The sequence below is a fragment of the Pristiophorus japonicus genome, chromosome 8 (genome assembly GCF_044704955.1).
Source record: "Pristiophorus japonicus isolate sPriJap1 chromosome 8, sPriJap1.hap1, whole genome shotgun sequence".
Classification (NCBI taxonomy): domain Eukaryota; kingdom Metazoa; phylum Chordata; class Chondrichthyes; family Pristiophoridae; genus Pristiophorus; species Pristiophorus japonicus.
This window is the reverse complement of record NC_091984.1, coordinates 135905220-135925346: the sequence shown is the minus strand read 5'-3', so window position 1 is coordinate 135925346 and position 20127 is coordinate 135905220. Positions and strand designations below refer to the sequence as shown.

General features: G+C 44.4%; 1 protein-coding gene across 1 annotated transcript in view; it reads right to left on the bottom strand.

Annotated features, from left to right (window-relative positions):
* Positions 1-1535: 1535 nt before the first annotated feature.
* Positions 1536-20127, bottom strand: part of cenpl (centromere protein L) — a 32812-nt gene continuing 14220 nt past the window's right edge. The window contains exons 3-5 of the mRNA XM_070886234.1: positions 18245-18490; positions 15909-16445; positions 1536-2316 (exon numbers count right to left, since the gene is read on the bottom strand). Of these exons, the coding sequence (XP_070742335.1) occupies positions 2215-2316; positions 15909-16445; positions 18245-18490 (885 nt within the window). The 3' untranslated portion in view covers positions 1536-2214. The remainder of the gene's footprint in view (positions 2317-15908; positions 16446-18244; positions 18491-20127) is intronic.

The following is a 20127-nucleotide window of genomic DNA, read 5'->3' as shown; positions in this document are numbered from 1 at the left end:
TTGAATTCCATTTGCCACTGTTCTGACCATTACATTGATATCTTCTTGCAATCCGCAGCTTCTTCATTATTAACCACAAAGCCTATTTTAGTGTAATCTGCAAAATTCTTAATCATACCCCCCAACATTCAAGTACAAGTCATTGATATATACCAGAAAAGCAAGGGACCCAGCACTGAGCCCTGCGGAACCCCAGTGGATACAGTTTTCCAGTCACAAAAACGCCCATCAATCATTACCCTTTGCTTCCTGCCTCCGCTAATTTTGGATCGAACTTGCCACTTTGCCCTGGATCCCATGGGTTTTTACTTTTATGACCAGTCTGGTATGTGGGACCTTATCAAAAGCTTTGCTAAAATCCATACATCATACGCACTGCCCTCATCGACCTTCCTGGTTACCTCCTCGAAAAATTCAATCAAGTGTGTCATGTTTGAATCCTTTCAATCTGGTTTCCGCCCGTCACAGTACCGAAACAGCCCTCGTCAAAGTCACAAATAACATTCTTTGTGACCGTGACAAAGATAAGCTATCCCTCCTTGTCCTTCTCGACGTGTCTGCAGCCTTTGACACTCCATCCTCCTCCAAAGCCTCTCCACCACCTTCGGGCTGGGTCTATTCTTATCTATCTAATCTTAGCCAGAAAATCACCTGCAATGGCTTCTTTTCCCACTTCTGCATCGTTATCTCTGGTGTCCCGCAAGGATCGATTCTTGGCCCTCTCCTATTTCTCATCTATATGCTGCTCCTTGGCGACCTCATCTGAAAACATGGTGTCAGTTTCCACATTTACGCTGACGACACACAGCTCTACCTCACCACCACTTCTCTGGAGTTTGACAGATCCAACGCATATTGGGTACAAGAACATTTTCAAGGGCAAGATTGCGGTGTTTACCCATATCTTTCCCAGCAAATTATCTTTCCTCAAAATTATTGCGCCTGATTAAAGCAGGGGCAGAGCCTACTTTTACAGGTGTAAAAGTTTAAAAAAATAAAATAAAATTGAAACATTTTTAAAAACCCTGCCCACTAAGTAACATTTATTTTTAACCATAATTAAAAAAACATTTAAAAAACTTGGAAAACATTTTTTCTCTAAGATATTTATTAACTTTAATTTTAATTATGTGAGGTGTGTTTTTTATTATGTATTTAGTGTGAAAAACCAATGAGAACTCGTAGATACGGAGTTCTCATTGCTATTAATGAGAAAGCTGTGGAATATTATACCTGATTGGCTGAGCAGTCACACATGACTGCACCTTCTGCATGGGAACCAGGAGGACGGGAGCACGCTTCGCAGCACGGGAAAAGAAGGCCGCTCCACCGGAATCCCGCGCTCCTCTGGGACCACCAGGTAAATTCGTAGAAATGTTTTAGGTCGGAGGCAATTGCCTGAGGGAAGCCTCCGACCGCAATTTCAGCCCCATAAGACATTTTACACTGTGTGCTTACTTCCTCCTGGAGCTGTAGATTCCAAGTTCTTTACTCACTTTTCTATACAGTAAAAATTCACTTTAATTTAGGTTCGAATACTTTATTAAAGATTACTTTAACATCTTCAGATAATAGATTTCTCTAGGTTGTTTGGTTCAACATTAGGTGAGGATGGCCATCTGTGTGATTGCAGAGAAGAGGATCAAGTAGACCCACTGAATTAGGAATTCTGCAGTTTTGCCCAGTAGATTCGGTTAAGCTTATTTGTTAAAAAAACCCAGCTAGATAGTAATTTTCTTTTTTGCTTTTGAAGCTTACAAGAAACAAAAAAAACACATTTGGAATAAAATTCATTCAACATAAACCTCTAGTGCAAGCCTTGATAGAGGTATGAAAGCATAAAGTTGAATAAGTTTGTGCAATGCTATTTAAAAAGTGGGATATGGTCCCTTCAGTTTCACATCTATTAAAAACAGTCAGAGGCTGACAGTTGCATAACTTGCACACTGTACAAGGATCCAAGGATAATCCGGCTTTAGCAACTCAGTGTCTTCATGAACAGACAAATTAAAATTGCATTTGGTGGCACAGGGAGTAGTCATGTCAGCAGAATGTTTCTGGTAGCTCTCTAGTTACGTCATATCCATTGTTTCCTCCTGTACAGTCAACAATCTTGTGATTCAGCCCCATATCTGATTGTTTTCAGAGCAGAAATAATGTGTCATTCTTCTCTTGGGGTTCCAAGGAAGACAAAAGTTTGTGATCCAGTCAAATTTAGTCCATACTCCTGCAGAGACGAGGTTGGTACTGTATCTGATGAAAAGCCAGCTCAGTTAGGAATGGCAACACGTGGTCTAAGTGCTTGCTGTTGAACATCTGTCAGAGAGACAAAGAAAAATCAACACCACAGTAGATATAATAAATCCTTGAATCAAGCATAGAACGCAGTCGCTATTCCATGTCATCCCTCCCCACACCACTGCTTACCCAATCTCTTATGGATGCAATTCCACTTTGTAACTGGTTACTTCATAGTGGCAAATGGAGCCAAATGAAAGCACACCTCCCATTTGCCAATAAACAAGGCTACTCCCAGAAAGAAAACCCAACTTGAAAGCAAGCTCACCTCTGGCAGGAAGAACACAATCAGGGGCCCCCAAAAAAGAGAGGCTGATGGTAGCCACTTTATTACAATGGAAGCATGTTCTAACAACCCACTCTTTCTACAAAATAGGAACATTGGAGAGGGTGGGGGATGTATTCTGACTCTTGCACCAGTACATATATGATGTTGTGGGTTTTCAAAAACAGATCACACAACTGCTTTTATATCCAACTAGGGACACCCACACTGCCAGTAAGTGTTCTGAAATTCACTATAGTTGCAATGCAGGAGTGAGGGAGGCTTCAGCAAGCTGGAAATTTCTTTAGGCCTTCACAGGTGTTGCAGGTAAATATTTAGTTTCATCTACCTAGAACTTAAACTAGATCTTGTCATTAGTTAAAAACTAAACTACAAGTTAATTAAATACATAAATCTTGATTAACGAAATAAATAAACCAAGGTTATAAAGGGATGGCAGTGCAACTGCAGCACGTGTGAGTTCGTGGGGAGCATCGTGATCCCAGACGACTACGTCTGCAGTAAATGTCTGTATCTAGAGGAACTTCAGCTCAGAGTTGTTGAGCTGGAGTCCAAGGTGCAGGTGCCAGAAAGGAGGACGTTACCTGGACACTTTGATCCAGGAGGCAGTCACACCCCTTAGGTTAGGTAATGATACAGGTCTGGTAAGTGGTCAGGGACCGGAGGTAACTCAAGCAGGTAAGGGAACCCCAGGAGCAGTGCTGGACGATCCTCGGTCTTTGCCCATATCCACCAGGTATGAGATTCTTGCTGCCTGTGTGGGTGAGGGCAAAGTCTGCAGGGTGGATGAGCAAATTGATTGCGCCACCGTACAGAAGGCCATTCAAGTGGGGGGAGTAAAAAGGAATGCGGTAATGGTAGGGGACAGTATAGTCAGGGGGATAGATACTGTTCTCTGCAGCCGTGACTGAGAGCTCTGAAGGTTGTGTTGCCTGCCCGGTGCCAGGGTTAAGGATATCTCATCGCGGCTGGAGAAGAACTTGGAGTGGGAGGGGGAGGATCCAGTTATCGTGATCCACATAGGAACCAACGACATAGCTAGAACTAAATGAGATTCTGCTGAGAGTTTGAGGAGCTAGGATCCAAATTAAAACGCAGAACCTCAAAGGGTAATAATCTCTGGATTGTTACCTGAGCCAAGCGCAAATTGGCATAGGGACAAGTAGATCAGAGAGTTAAACGCGTGATTCAAAGAGTGGTGTCGGAGGAAGGGGTTTTGAATCATGAGGCAAAATGCTCGAATCTATTGTAAGGGACGTGGTAACAAGGGACGTGGTAACAAGGCACATAGAAAATCGTAATCTAATTAGGCAGAGTCAACATGGCTTTATGAAAGGTAATGATGTTGACAAATCTGTTAGAATTTTTTGACGATGTAACTGGTAGGATGGATAAGGGGGAACCAGTGGATGTAGTGTATTTGCATTTTCAAAAAGCATTCGATAAAAAATGGTGCCACACAAGAGGTTATTACTCAAAATTAGGACACATGGGACTGGGGTTAATATATTAGCATGGATTGAGGATTGGTTAATGGACAGGAAAGAGTTGGTACAAACAGGTTGTCAAGCTGTAAGTAGCGGGTTACCACAAGGATCAGTGGTTGGGCCTCAGCTATTTACAACTATATTAATGACTTAGATGAAGGGACTGAGTGTAATGTATCCAAGTTTGCCGATGAAACAAAGTTAGGGTGGGAAAGTAAGCTGTGAGGAGGAGGCAAAGAGGCTGCAGAGAGATATAGACAGGTTGACTGAGTGGGCAAGAACATGGCAAATGGAATACAATGTGGGGAAGTGTGAAGTTATCCACTTTGGGAGGAAAAACAAAAAAGCTGAATATTTTTTGAATAGCAAGAGACTGGGAAATGTTTGCATTCAGAGGGACTGGGTGTCCTTGTACATGAATCACAGAAAGTTAACATGCAGGCACAGCAAGCAATTAGGAAGGCAAATGGTATGTTAACTTTTGTTATAAAAGGATTAGAGTATAAATAAGTTTTACTACAATTATACAGGGTATTGGTGAGGGGTGGGAGGGGTTAAGCGAGGGGAAATTTAGAAATCTAAAGAAAAAAGTCAATGCAATGCAGCAGTTCGGGTCTCCTTATCCAAGGAAAGACATACTTGCCTCCAAAGGGAGTGCAATGAAGGTTCACTAGACTGGTTCCTAGGTTGCCCTGAGGAGCGATTCAATAGGCTCGGCCTATATTCCCTAGAGTTTAGATGAATGAGGTGTGATCTAATTGAAACATATCAAATTCTTAAGGGGAGTGACACGGTTAATGCTGAGAAAATGTTTCCCCTGGCTGGGGAATCTAGAACACAGGGTCACCGTCTCAGAATAAGGGGTCGGCCATTTAGGACTGAGATGAGGAGAAATTTCGTCACTCAAAGGGTTGTGAATCTTTGGAATTCTCTAACCCAGAGGGCTGTGGATTGCTCAGTCGTTGAGTATATTCAAGACAGAGGTTGATAAATTTTGGGGAATTAAGGGAATTAAGGGATATGGGGATAGTGCGGGAGGTGAAGTTGAGGTAGAAGATCAGCCATGATCTTGTTGAATGGTGGAGCAGGCTCAAAGGGCCAAATGGCCCATTCCAGCTCCTATTTCTTATGTTATAATGGGGCACTGGCACCAGTACTGGGGAAAGAGGGAGCTGTTCTGTTGGGACGGTCTCCACTTACACTGGGCTGGGACCAGTGTCCTGCCGAATCGAATAACTAAGGCTGTAGATAGGGCTTTAAACTAAAAAAAAGAGGGGTGGGAGGGGTTAGGCGAGGGGAAATTTAGAAATCTAAAGAAAAAAGTCAATACAATGGAGTAGTGCAGCAATTTAGGTGAAGATAAGCAGAGTGTGACAGGAAGGGACAGAGTTTAATGGTAATAGCACATCAGCGATTAAGGTGAAAGCAGGTGATAATGGTAAACGTTAAGATTAAAGGCTCTTTATCTGAATGCATGAAACATTCGTAACGAGAGAGACAAATTAGTGGCACAAAGAGATAAATGACTTTGATCTAATAGCCATTACAGAGTCATAGTTGCAAGGTGACCAAGTTTGGGAACTAAATATTTCAGGGTACTTGACATTTCCAAAAGACATGCAGAATGGAAAAGGATGGTGGGGTAGCCCTGATAATAAAAGGATGATATGAGGTCAGTAGTGAGAAAGGATCTTGGCTCAGAAAATCAGGAAATAAAATCAGTATGGGTGGAGATAAGAAATAACAATGAGCAGAAAACACTGGTGGGATTAGTTTATAGCACCGCAAACAGCAGCTATACCGTTGAAGAGTATTAATCAACACATAATAGGAGCTTGTAACAAAGGTAATACAATAATCATGGGGAATTTTAATCTTCATATAGAGTAGTCAAATCAAAATGGCAAAGGTAGTCTGGAGGACAAGTTCATGGAATGCATTTGAGACAGTTTCCTAGAATAATACGTCATGGAAGCAACAAGGGAACAGGATATTTTACATCTTGTATTGTGTAATGAGGCAGGGTTAATTAGTAATCTCATAGTAAAGGATCCTCTGGAGAAGATTGATAATATGATCAAATTTCACAATGAGTTCGAGAGTGAAATACTGCAGTCAGAAACCAGAGTCTTAAACTTAAATAAAGCCAAGTACATACCTATGAGGGGTGAGTTAGCTAAGGTAACTATATGGTTAAAAAAAATAAGAATAAAATCGGACGGACCACCCGGTACTGACCTGGACACTGGCTTCGAACACGACAATGGCACCAGCCCAATGGACCCTGCAAAGTTCTCATTAAAATCTGGGGACTTGTGCCAAAATTCATGGAACTGTCCCACACATAATCAAGCAACAACCTGACATAGTCATATCAACACAATCATATCTTTCTGACAATGTCTCGGACTCCTCCGTCACCATCCCTGGGTATGTCCTGTCCCCCCGGCAGGACAGACCCACCAGAGGTATAGAGTTGTATACAGTTGGGAGGGAGAGGCCCTGGGAGTCCTCAACATTGACTCTGGACCCCATGAAGTCTCATGGTATCAGGTCAAACATGGGCAAGGAAATTTCCTGCTGATTACCACCTACCGCCCTCCCTCAGCTGATTAATCAGTACTCCTCCATGTTGAACACCACTTGGAAGAAGCACGGAGACTAGCAAGGGCACAGAATGTACTCTGGGTGGGGGACTTCAATGTCCATCACCAAGAGTGGCTCGGTAGCACCACGACTGACTGAGCTGCCGTGTCCTGAAGGACATAGCCTCCAGGCTGGGCCTGCGGCAGGTGGTGAGAGAATTGACACGAGGGGAAAAACCTCCTTGACCTCGTTCTCACCAATCTACCTGTCGCAAATGCATCTGTCCAAAACAGCATTGGTAGCTGTGACCACCGCACAGTCCTTGTGGAGAAGTAGTCCCATCTTCACACCGAGGACACCCTCCATCATGTTGTGTGGCACTACCACCGTGCTAAATGGGATAGATTCAGAATAGATCTAGCAGTTCAAAACTGGGCATCCATGAGGCACTGTGGGCCATCAGCAGCAGCAGAATTGTATTCCACCACAATCTGCAATCTTATGGCCCAGCATATCTCTCACTCTACACCATTATCATCAAGGCATGAGACCAAACCTGGTTCAATGAGGAGTGTAGAAGAGCATGCGAGAGCAGCAACAGGCATATGTAAAAATGAGGTGCCAATCTGGGGAAGCTGTAACACAGGATTACATGCACGTGAACCAACGGAAGCAGCATGCTCTAGACAGAGCTAACCAATTCCACAATCAACGGATCAGATCAAAGCTCTGCAGTCTTGCCATATCCAGTCGTGAATGGTGGTGGACCATTAAACAACTGACAGGAGGAGGAGGCTCCATGAACCCCCATCCTCATTGATGGCAGAACCCAGCACGTGAATGCAAAAGATAAGGCTGAAATGTTTGAGCCATCTTCAGCCAGAAGTACCCAGTGGATGATCCATCTCAGCCTCCTCCCGACATCACAGAAACCAGTCTTCAGCCAATTCGATTCACTCCACGTGATATCAACAAATGGTTGAGCACACTGGATACAGCAAAGGCTATGGGCCCCGACAATATCCTGGCTGTCGTGCTGAAGACTTGTTCTCTGAACTGGCCGCGCCGCTAGCCAAGCTATTCCAGTACAGCTACAACACTGGCATCTACTCGACATTGTGGAAAACTGCCCAGGTATGTCCTGTCGACAAAAAAACAGGACAAATCCAATCCGGCCAATTATGCCTCATCAGTCTTCTCTCAATCATCTGCAACATGATGGAAAGTGTTGTTGACAGTGCTATCAAGCGGCACTTACTCACCAATAACCTACTCACCGATGTTCAGTTTGGGTTCTGCCAGGACCACTCGGCTCCAGACCTCATTACAGCCTTCATCCAAACAAGAACAAAAGAACTGAATTCCCGAAGTGAGGGGAGAGTGACTGCACTTGACATCAAGGCAACATTTGATCGAGTGTGGCATCAAGGAGCCCTAGTAAAATTGAAGTCAATGGGAACCAGGAGAAAGACTCTCCAATGGCTGGAGTTATACCGAGCACAAAGGAAGATGGTTGTGGTTGTTGGAGGTCAATCATCTCAGCCCCAGGACATAGCTGCAGGAATTCTTCAGGGCAGTGTCCTAGGCCCAACCATCTTCAGCTGCTTCATCAATGATCCACCCTCCCTCAAAGTCAGAAGTGGGGATGTTTGTTGATGATTGTACAGTGTTCAGTTCCATTCGCAACTCCTCAGATAATGAAGCAGTCTATCCCCGCATGCAGCAAGACCTGGATGACATTCAGGCTTGGGCTGATGAATGGCAAGTAACATTCGCACCACACAAATGCCAGGCAATGACTATCTCGCCAACAAGGGAGCATTTAAGCATGACCTCTTGACATTCAACAACATTACCATCGCCGAATCCCCCATCATCAACATCCTGGGGGTCACCATTGACCAGAAATTTAACTGGACTAGCTACATAAATAGTGTGGCTACAAGAGCAGGGTGAGGCTGGATATGCTGCGGTGAGCGTCTTGCTTCCTGACTCCCCAAAGCATTTCCAACATCTACAAGGCACAAGATCGGAGTGCAATGGAATACTCTCCACTTGCCTGGATGAGTGATGCTCCAGCAACACTCAAGAAGTTTGATACCATCCAGAGCAAATCAACCTGCTTGATTGGTACCCTATCCACCACCTTAAACATTCACTCACACCACCACTGGCATACCATGTGTACCATCTACAAGATGCACTGCAGAAACTTGTCAAGGCTTCTTCCACAGCACCTTCCAAACCCATGATCTCTACCACCTAGAAAGACAAGGACAGCAGGTGCATGGGAACACCTTCACCTCCAAGTCACACATCATCCTGACTTGGAAATATATCACCGTTACTTCAGTCACTTGGTCAAAATCCTGGAACTCACTACACAACAGCACTATGGGAGTACCTTCACCACACGGACTGCAGCGGTTCAAGAAGGCGGCTCATCACCACCTTCTCAAGGGCAATTAGGGATGGGCATTAAATGCTGGCCTTGCCAGTGACGCCCACATCCCAGGAACAAATAAAAAAAATAGATGGGAAATTAGATTAAAAGGTATGACAGTATATAAGCAGTATTGAAAGAAATATTCCAACATTCCATTCTCAATGGAATGTATATTCATTGTAAAAACTCCATGGGAAAAGTGATTCATCCATGGCTAAGTAAAGAAGTTCACGATAGTATTAGATTAAAAGAAGAGGCTTATAATATGTTGCAAAGTATAGCAGTAAGCCTGAGGATTGGGAGAGCTTTAGAAACCAGCAAAGGATGACCAAAAATTGATAGAGGGAGCAAATAGAATATGAGAGTAAACTAGCAAGAAATATAAACACAGATCGTAAGAGCTTCTACAAGTATGTAAAAAAGGAAGAGAGTAGCAAAAGTAAGCGTTGGTCCCTTCGAGGCTGAGACAGCTGAAATTATCATGAGGAATAAGGAAATGGCAGAGACTTTAAACAAATATTTTATATCTGTCTTCACAGTAGAAGACACAAAAAGCATGCCAAAAATAGTGGGGAACCAAGGGGCTAATAATGCTGAGGAACTTAAAGTAATTAATATCAGTAGAGAAAAAGTACTTGGCTAAAAGTCGACAAATCCCCTGGACCCGACACCCTACCTTCGCGGTTTCTAAAAGAGGTGGCTGCAGAGAGAGTGGATGCATTGATTGTGATCTTCTAAAATTCCCTAGATTCTAGAACAGTCCCAGCGGATTAGAAAGTAGCAAATGTAACCCCGCAATTCAAGAAAGTGACAACAGAGAAAACAGGGAACTATAGACCAGTTAGCCTGACATCAGTAGCAGAGAGAATACTGGAATCCATTATTAAGGTACGATAATGGGCACTTAGAAAATCAGAATATGATTAGGCAGAGACAACATTGTTTTATGAAAGGGAAATCATGTTTAACAAATTTATTAGAGTTTTTTTTGAGGTTGTAACTAACAGTGTAGATAAAGGGGAACCAGTGGATTTAGTATATTTAGATTTCCAAAAGACATACAATAAGGTGCCACAAAAGAGCTTGCTATGCAAGATAAGGGTTCATAGGGTTGGAGGTTATATATCAGCATGAATAGAGAATTGGTTAACGGACAGAAAACAGAATAGGGATAAATGGGTAATTTTCCAGTTGGCAGGCTGTAACTAGTGGGGGGCCAAAAGGATCAGTGCTTGGCCCTCAGCTATTTACAATCTATATTAATGACCTAGATGAAGGGACAGAATGCAATGTACGCAAGTTTACTGATGATACAAAGCTAGGAGGGAAGGCAAGACTACACCTGGAGTACTGTGCACAGTTCTGGGCTCCTTACCTGAAAAAGGACATGCTTTAAGAGGCGGTGCAACGAAGGTTCTCTAAATTGGCCCCTGGGATGAGAGGGTTGTTCTATGAGGAGAGATTGAGCAGATTGGGCCTATACTCTTTGGAGATACGAAGAATGAGAGGTGATCTCATTGAAACAAAGAAGATTCTGAGGGGGGTAGCTGCTGAGAGGTTGTTTCCCCTGGATGGAGTGTCTAGAAATAAAGGGCATAGTCTCAGGATAAGGGGTCGGCCGTTTAAGGCTGAGATGAAGTAAATTCTTCACTCAGAGGGTTCTGAATCTTTGGAATTCTTTAACGAAAAGGCTGTAGATGCTGAGTCATTGAGTATATTCAAGGCTGAGATAGATAGCGTTTTGGACTCATGGGGAATCAAGGGATATGGGGATCGGGCGGGAAAGTGGAGTTGTGGTCAAAAGATCAGCCATGATCTTACTGAATGGGGAAGCAGGTTCGAAGGGCATACTCCTGACCTAATTCTTTTGTTCACAGGTATAATGTATTTGCTTCATGGGTTTTTTGCTTAAGAATTCATAGCAACACATTGCTATTAAGAACTAGTTGGTTATTAGCAAAGGTTTAACAATCAAATACTACACATTACCAGTTCATCCACCAGGCTCACAACCATCTGCCTCATCGTGGATCCCCTGAACCCAACTGGCTGGGGTTTTATTGTGAACATCACGTGACTGGCTAAGCCACTCCCAACTCAACAACTATTTTTGTGAACCTAAAAATCAAGTGCCCCCTTGTTAAAGGAGCACTAAAACCGGCAAATTAAAATTTGGTTGCCAGGTGTGATGATGCACTCCAGTCCCTCCGGTGCCCACCTCTCGCGGAAGGTCGCGAGTGTACCGGTGGACACCACGTGCTCCATCTCCAGGGACACCCTGGCTCGGATGTAACCGCAGAAGAGGCAGGCAGTCAGGCTGAAAGACCCCCCTCGACCGCCCGCTGCCTCAACCGGCTGATGGCCCCCCCCTGGCCATGCCCAGGAGCAGTCCTAGGAGGAGGCCTTCCGACATGCCCGCTCCCCTCCGCACAGGGTGCCCAAAGATCAGGAGTGTGGGACTGAAGTGCAACCAGAATTTGAGGAGCAGCCCCTTCAAATATTGGAAGAGGGGCTGCAATGGCACATTCAATAAAAACGTGGAACACGGACTCTTCTAGACCGCAGAAATTGCAGGCTGCCTGGGAGCCCGTGAACTGACTTAAAAACTTATTACACGGGACTGCTCCCGGGAACCCTCCAGGCCAAATCCCCAATAAACAGTGGGGGGACTCCCATGTAGAGTGCATTTCATTGGGGACCTCCGCCTCCTACGGACAGCAAGATGATGCTTCATGGCGTGTCCGGACGGCAGACGAGGATGGCAAGGTGGAGAGTGTGCAAGAGCAGCCCGTATAGGAAACCCCTCCGCGCAGAACTGAAAGGCACGGAGAGGATTTTCCCGAGGAGGCTCAAGTTGTAAGGCACCGGTTCCCGAGGGAGGTTCTGGGGCTTGGCGCTGATGAGGAATTCCGTCCCGATGAGGGTCAGTTCGGACAGGATCTCCCCACGTGCTTGAGCCTCCTCGACACACGGAGTCAGGGCCCAGTGCTGTTTTTAGCGACTCGATGGCATTGGCCGCCGCCGGATGTCGGCCCAGGATAGACGCCGTGCCAGCTCAACAAACCCGTGAACATACGCACAGGTGCATACATTACAACAGGAAGGCTGGATGGTATGCAAATAAATGATAAGGTTCTAAAAAGGCGAGCTGAGAGAGAGAGAGAGAGAGAGAGAGAGAAAGAGGAGGGTGGGGGGGCGGTGAGGGGAGAGTGTACCCGGATCAGACAACTTGTACCTATGAGTCTTAGAAGGAGATAGGGATTGAAATCAGTGAAGCTTTAAAAACAGATATTTATGTGAGCGTGTTAAATTTAGGAAAGAGATTTCAAAGTGGTTAACATAATTTATTGTATACATTTTTAAGTTGTATAGTTACGATGAAGATATTGGTCATTAGACTCCTTGTGGAGTGCTGTGTGAAGTATGAAGGATGTTGTTGCCAGAGAAGGTGTAGAGACCAGTAACAGAGATTACGGCACGCATCAGGAATTTATTTTGAAAGATTCCACATATTTCACATCACAGAGAGGACCTTTTAACGTGATCGAATGGAAGTTACGGTTATGAAGGGTATTTACAGAATTTATGCAGGCAACTCTTTTCAAACTGGGATGTGCAAATGGATCTAAAGAAAGAAGGGCACATTCCTCTTTGTTGACCAGCTATATACTTAAAAAAGAGTTTTCTGTGATAGCCCTGCCTTCAATTGAGTAGGTGACATTGTTCTTCAGAAATTTGGACAGGAGAACCTTTAGTTTGTGGCGAAGGTCCCACACACAAACATTTGAAAACCTATATGTTGAAGGAATAAAATACCAGGTGAAACAAAGTTAAAATGAGGAAGTCTGGACGAAGTAGAAGTCAGAAGCACTTTTTCAACCAAATGATAATAAAAATCTGGTGGGCCAAATGCTGATGCTGACACTAGAGCACCTGAAATGGAAACTGTGTTGTTTCATAGCATCCTGAACAGGAAAGAAAAACACACAGCTCATTAAAGTAGCTCAAGTGAATTTTCAGATCATTCTTTTCTCTCTCCCATCTCTCTGAAGTGGACTAGTTAGTGCAAAAATAACACACCCCCGTGTGACTTGTATAGGGAAGTGACTGAAGCCAAAGGCAGCAAGTATGGAAGGGTAATTCACATACGGCTCGATTTGAGTGTTTCTACAATAAAGTGATGGCAATTCTGCAGTACAGGATTTCCACTATTGATCCAGTCGCCAATAAGCAGAATACTCTTGGACATCCCCCAACCTCAGAACATGTAATCTTATTGGACACTAATGGGTTGTGCATCAACACCTTACACCATATTGGGACGGGGTGGGGGGAGGAGGCGGGAAGCTGAGGCGAGGTGCCTCCCATAAGGAGGGAGCAAAAGAAATCAATTAGTCTACTCTCAAATGTCTCTTTGCAGTCAATAACAGAGTGGCATTTGGAAAGGATTGAGTGGTTACTGGTATCTTCTGTACAATGGTGACTGTGGCCCTAAACTTTCACATATTGTTTAGTGTAATGTATGTACATAAGGTCTGGCCACCAACAGGGGGCACTACCATTGGAGGTCCCAGGGTCACAGGTACACTCGTGCTGGGTTAGGTATATAATCTAAACTTCAACTTTGTATCCTCACTTCTGGAAGCAATTAAAGACTGGCCAGGTTACACCTGATCACTGGCTCACAGTACGGAGTTCATTGTATCATTTCATACACCACAACTGGCGACGAGGCAAATAAAAACCCACGGAAAAGTATGCGAGCACAGCAGTACTGTTGGAATTCTCGAGAGATTCAATGAGGGAGAGGATTGGGGAGATTTCACAGATCGTCTTGACCATGTTTGGTGGCCTGGCATTGACTCAGACTTAGAGTCATGCGTGCATCAATGCAGCACTTGCATGCAGTTAAGCAATGCCCCAAAGGAAGTTCCGTTCAGTCTGTGGTCATGGCCATCCAAACCGTGGTCTAGAATCCACATCAACTTTGCGGACGCCTTCCTCGGTAAAATGTTTTTTGTAGTGGTGGATGCATACTCCAAATGGATAAAATGTGAGATCATGTCATCCAGCACTTCCACTGCCACCATTGAGAACCCGAGAGCCATGTTTGCCACACATGGTCTGCCAGATATCGTTACCAGCGACAACGGACTGTGTTTCACGAGCCTGGTGTTTCAAGAGTTCATGAAATGCAACGGCATAAAACACGTGAGGTCAGCCCCGTTCAAACCCGCGTCCAATGGTCAAGCAGAGCGGGCAGTTCAAACCATCAAGCAGAGCCTGAAACGCGTAACTCATGGTTCCTTGCAGACATGCCTGTCACACATACTGCTCAGTTACAGGACCAAGGCCACACACGCTCACCGGGATCCCGCCTGCGGAACTATTGATGGAGAGGCCTCAAAACCAGGCTCTCTCTAGTCCATCCTGACCTTAACGATCATGTCGAAACCCGACGTCAACACCAGCAGTGGCATCACGACCGCACCGCAATGTCACGCGACATATCTGTAAATGACCCAGTGTATATAATTAATCATGGTCAAGGGCCCAAGTGGCTCCCGTGTAATGTTACGCATAAGGAGGGTAACCTGGTGTATATGGTTAAGCTCAAGAATGGGCAGATGTGCAGGAAACACATTGATCAAATCAAGCTAAGACACACTGACGAACCGGAACAGTTGGAAGAAGACACCGCGAGCTCAGACGACCAACCAACTCACGTCCAGCAATCAGAAGAAGCCACTGTGGTCCTGTGGTCAACATCCAGCCCCGAGTCGAGAGAGACTGGGAAAGCACTGGGATTGTACTGAGATGGTCAACCAGGGAGCGAAGGGCTCCGGACCGTCTGAACTTTTAATATGGACTTGTGCCAAGAACTTGGTGGTGGGGTGGGGGGGGGGGAGAATGATGTAATGTATGTACATAAGATCTGCTCACCAACAGGAGGCACTACCGTCGGAGGTCCCAGGGTCATAGGTACACTCGTGCTGGGCTTGGGATATAACCTGAACTCCACCTTTGTATCCTCACTTCTGGAAACCATTAAAGACTGACCAGGTTACACCTGGTCACTGGCTCACAGTATGGAGTTCATTGTTATTATTTTATACACCACATGTAGTATGACTGTACTTTGGTAACATCACAGTTTCTTCAAATCCAAATACAGATTTGCACCACTGAAAAGGGAATTGTACTTGCCTCATTTTCTTACATGCAAATTCAGCTACAAACTGTTTCCTGAAGGCACAAAGCATTTATAAATGCTGACTTCTATTTAATTTGTTGAAGGGAAAAAAAACACTCAAGTAAACTGTTTCTCTCTCCCCTCCTCAAATTTAGAGTTCTTTTTAAAAAAAAAAAGCTCAGCTCGTGTGTACGGATTTCTTTTCTAAATTCATTAATTTCCCAGATTGTGGAAACCTTCATTTATATCAGGATACTCCTAATACATCTGGTCCTGTCTCCATAGAATAGTCTAGGCGGGGAAACAGCGGTACCCTGCCACCTAGATTATTTTCAGACTACCCTGTGCCACTAATCTTGGAGAAGGCTGTGCCATTGGGGCAGCTCTTTAGTGAGTTCAGACTGGCCGATCACCCTGGGAGGGAAATTAACAGAAACAAGACAGGATGAAACTGAATTCTTCCTGAAATTGTAGACGGGCAGGAGGTAAAGAGAAGAGAGAACACTCAATACTGAAAATTCTTTGCACAGCATTCTCCTTTAACGCAGAATTAATGCTGTGGAAGTGGAAGTCACATACCATTTGAATCCAAAAGGGACATCAGTATCTCACCTTCAATTTCCCATCGCAGTGAGCAGATGCTACAGCTGTTGACACCTTTACGAGCCGCGTTGCTGCAAGTCGCACCCCAAAATGCCTGTAGAAATGTGAATGGAGGCTGCTCATGAATAGCTCCACCTCGTCGATGGTGATTTCGTCCTCGTCTCCGTGGATGCTGTCCCAAAGCGCTTTAGCGTCCTCCGGGTGAATACTCAGCGAAATGTTCAGTTGCACAGGGGGCACACACCACTCCAGCTCCATCGTGCGATGAACAGAGTCTGAGAAACAATTGGCCCACATGGCAGCCATCCAGGTCAGGTTCTCCGAACTAATGGGGAAGGCACTGATGTAGCAGTCAAACGTTTTCTGCAACCATTCCCCCACCATGGCCGTAACTGTTTCAGGGCCATTGGCAAAAAGCAAGGGTAGACAGGTGAACTCCACTGGGAGAGACTCCAGGAAGCCCAAGTCTCCATCAACGCAGCATAGCCACCCACACCACACCACCTTCTCGTCAGCCGCCTGCTGGACCGGAGTCTTCGCCGTTATCTGTGAGGAAATGGAAAGTCACTTTTACCAAAGTCTCAATACTAATATTTATTCCCCCCACCTCCTGAAGGTGCTAGGGTCATGTTCTACATTACGCTTGGTCAAAGAGGTAGGTTTCAAGCACCATCTTAAAAGAGACATAGGTTGAAAATATGGTTTAAAGCACAGTTTAAAAACACTTGATATTATGGTTCACTTAACTTGATACCTAGAGGAAATAATATCGGAGACCGCTACACTTAGCAATAAATCTAAGCCAATATGGGTTTATGAAAGCCAAGTCTATCCTGAAGGTATTGATTCATGTTGGTGTACCAATTCAGGCACCAGGCACCTCACCTAAGTGGCCATTCTTCATGGATATGCAAAGATAGCAAGAAAATGATTTGCAATGGGGTGCCTCTCTGTGCAGTTCCATGGCTCCAGAGCTGATCTGGAGCAACATAGTTTTCCTAGGATCACGTGGCTCCGCAGCAGCTTCAAGGCCGGTGTGAAGTCATTGTTCCTGCTGGTTTCTGGGGAGCCACTCCAGGATGTTCCCTATCCATGACATATTGGAGCAACCCAGCAGGGAGGAAAACCTAACTTAAGGGTCTCCATACCAGGAAGAAAATTGACACGTGTGCGTTTAAAAAAAACATATCAATTTTGATTTTACCCCCCCTACAAAAATGCAACGGTAATTCAATAATGAGTATCTACTGTAGACATTCCTTCTCATTTGACTTAATAACAAATACCGAGTGTGTTTGTAATATCCCCTATTTTTTTCCTTGCTCCCCCACCCTCTCCTGCCCGCTAGCACACTAGGCATAGAGTATATGCAGGAAACGTTATCCCTGTTTTGTTGTGCTTTTGACAAAGCCCATATCAGCCCACAAGCAGCACTAGTTTACATTCTATTTTCCTTTTCTGTGGAGCAGGCACTTCCCATAGATAGCCTGGCTTCAACTGGGAAAGGATGTGTGTAGAAAAGATGGTTAGGCATCTGCATCCCATCACCCTGCAGCACAGCACATCAATATGTTGGAATGTTGCTTTTGCTACACAGGCGAACAAGTATGCTTATGGGCAAGATTCTAAAAGCAGAAAAGATAAAAAAAAATGTAAAGTGTCTTTTGTACCGCTCCTTTATTAGAGTGGCCAATAACTCTTGAAAGGAATACACTGAATATAGCTACCAAAGGAGACTAGAAGTAGGACCTGCTAGCGAGGCAAGTCATCACCCTAAGGAGAGTAGTAGAGAAGAAATAAAAATCAGACAGATCCATCCCACCGCCCCCCCCCAGCCCCCCCACTCTCAATTCAGTATCCAACACAAACAGTTCTATTTTCAAAATAATTGGTCCATGTAAGAATATGACTAAGTCATACAATTGGTGTTGAACCTTTACTCATGGCACTGTACCTCAGTGAGACGAAAAAAAGTATTAAAAAAATGTAGGAGAATTTGTAGCAGATACAAGAGATGCAATTTGAGTCATCAGAATATGGATCTGCCCTTGAAGCTTTCACGGTTATTTAGGAATGGAAAGTGAAAGGATTAAAGTAAATTTAAGGCGTCCATGTCAATTAGGAAAAATATAGTGCATGCACTTTCTTGTGTGTCCTTTTAGAAGATGTTTGAACATCCTAAGTCAGTCAAATTTTAGGTGGAGTATATTACAAAAGTAACATCGAATTAGCATGAGTTATATATTTTACCATATTCAGCAAGTCAAAATACTTTTGGGTAAAAGTTCAAGCTAGCCGAAGACACTCCAGCTTTCTTGCTATTTGAAGCTGGTTTCCAACCTAACCTGTATGAAGACAGCCTCTGGATCACTCTCAGTAGCTCGGAGGCCTGCAAGCATGGAGAATTTAGCCTTACTGGCAAGCTCGATTCCCACTTCCACTGCTATCCCCTTTTTCTTCTCAGAAGCGATGAAGACAGACAGTTCGTTTGAGTATTTCTTCAGCGTGTTGTAGGAGAATCTGTACAGAGGGGTTACGTGATATAGACGCCATTGTTTCTGTAGCAACACTGCAATCTGCTCTGCATTCTCCTGCAAGAAACGACAATGAGGTAAGAGTTTTGCTTCCTAAGTGTAATAAACCTCGACTGCTGCAAAATGCTGGTCCATCATTGAGCAGTTAACCTTTTAAAATATTTGGTGACATTTCGGTTGAAAATGTGAAGACTTGAATCAACAACAACTTGCATCTATATAGTGCCTTTAACGTAGTAAAATGTCACAAGGTGCTTCACAGGAGCGTTATCAAAACAAAATTTGACACTGAGCCACACAAGAGAATATTAGGGCTGATGACCAAAAGAGGTAGGTTTTAAGGAGCATCTCTGGAGTTTAGAAGAATGAGATGTGATCTCATTGAAACATGAAAAAATTCTGAGGGGGGTTGACAGGGTAGATGCTGAGAGGTTGTTTCCCCTGGCTAGAACTAGGGGGTATAGTCTCAGGATAAGGGGTCGGCGACTGAGATGAGGAGGAATTTCTTTACTCAGAGGGTTGTGAATCTTTGGAATTTTCTATCGAAAGGGCTGTGGATCCTGAGTTGTTGAGTATATTGAAGGCAGAAATAGATAGATTTTTGGACCCTAGCAGAATCAAGGATATGGGGATCGGGCGAGAAAGTGGAGTTGGGGCCGAAGATCAGCCATGATCTTATTGAATGGCAGAGCAGACTTGAAGGGCTGTATGGCCTACTCCTGCTCCTAATTCTTATGTTCTTAAAGGATGAAAGAGAGATAGCAAGGTACAGAGGTTTAGGGAGGAGATTCCAGAGTTTAGGGCCTCGGTAGCTTAAGGCACGGCTGCCAATGGTGGAGAAATTCAAATCAGGGATGGGCAAGAGCCCAGAATTGGAGGAGTGCAGAGATCTCAGATGGTTGGAGGATGCTTGTTGACTACTGCATTCTCTTCAACTGAGATAATGTCTAAGAATGTAACAGTTGTTAATATTGCAATCTTGACAGTCTAATCATTTTAACGCAGTACCAATGCATTAAGCCGAACAATGGTGAAACATGGGTCTGTATCAATAACTTGCATTTATATAGCACCTTGATCAAAGAAAAATGCTCCAAGGTACTTAAGAAGTGTAATTGCAAAAAAGGACACCCACCAAAGAAAGATAGTGAGGGGTGAACCAAAGTTTAGTCAAAGAGATGGTTGCATGTGGTTGGGGGGGTGGGGGGGGCGGGAGGGTGCAGGAGGAAATCTTTAAAGAAACTGTGAGGGAGTTGGAGAAGCAGAGGTTTAAGGAAGGCCTGGGTGGCTGGAAGTATGGGTGCTGATGGTGAGAGGGGAGAGAGGGATGCACAAGAGGTCAAAGTCATAGGAATGAGGAGTTTGGGGAGGGGGGGGGGGAAACGGGGAAGGTAGCTTGTTCATAGAATCATAGAGCACAAATCGAGGCCATTCAGCCGTTGTGCCTATACTAGCGCTTTGAAAGAACTATCCCACACCCCTGCAATTGTTTCCTTTAATATATATCCCTTTAGAAAGTTACCATTGAATATGCTTCCACCATCTATTCAGGCACTGCATTTCAGATCAAGACAACTCACTGTTTAAAAAGAATTTCTCTCATATCCCATCTGGTTCTTTTGCCAATTATCTTAAATCTGTGTCATCTGGTTACCTCCCCCGAGTAAAAGCAGTTTCCCCCTATCTACTCTATC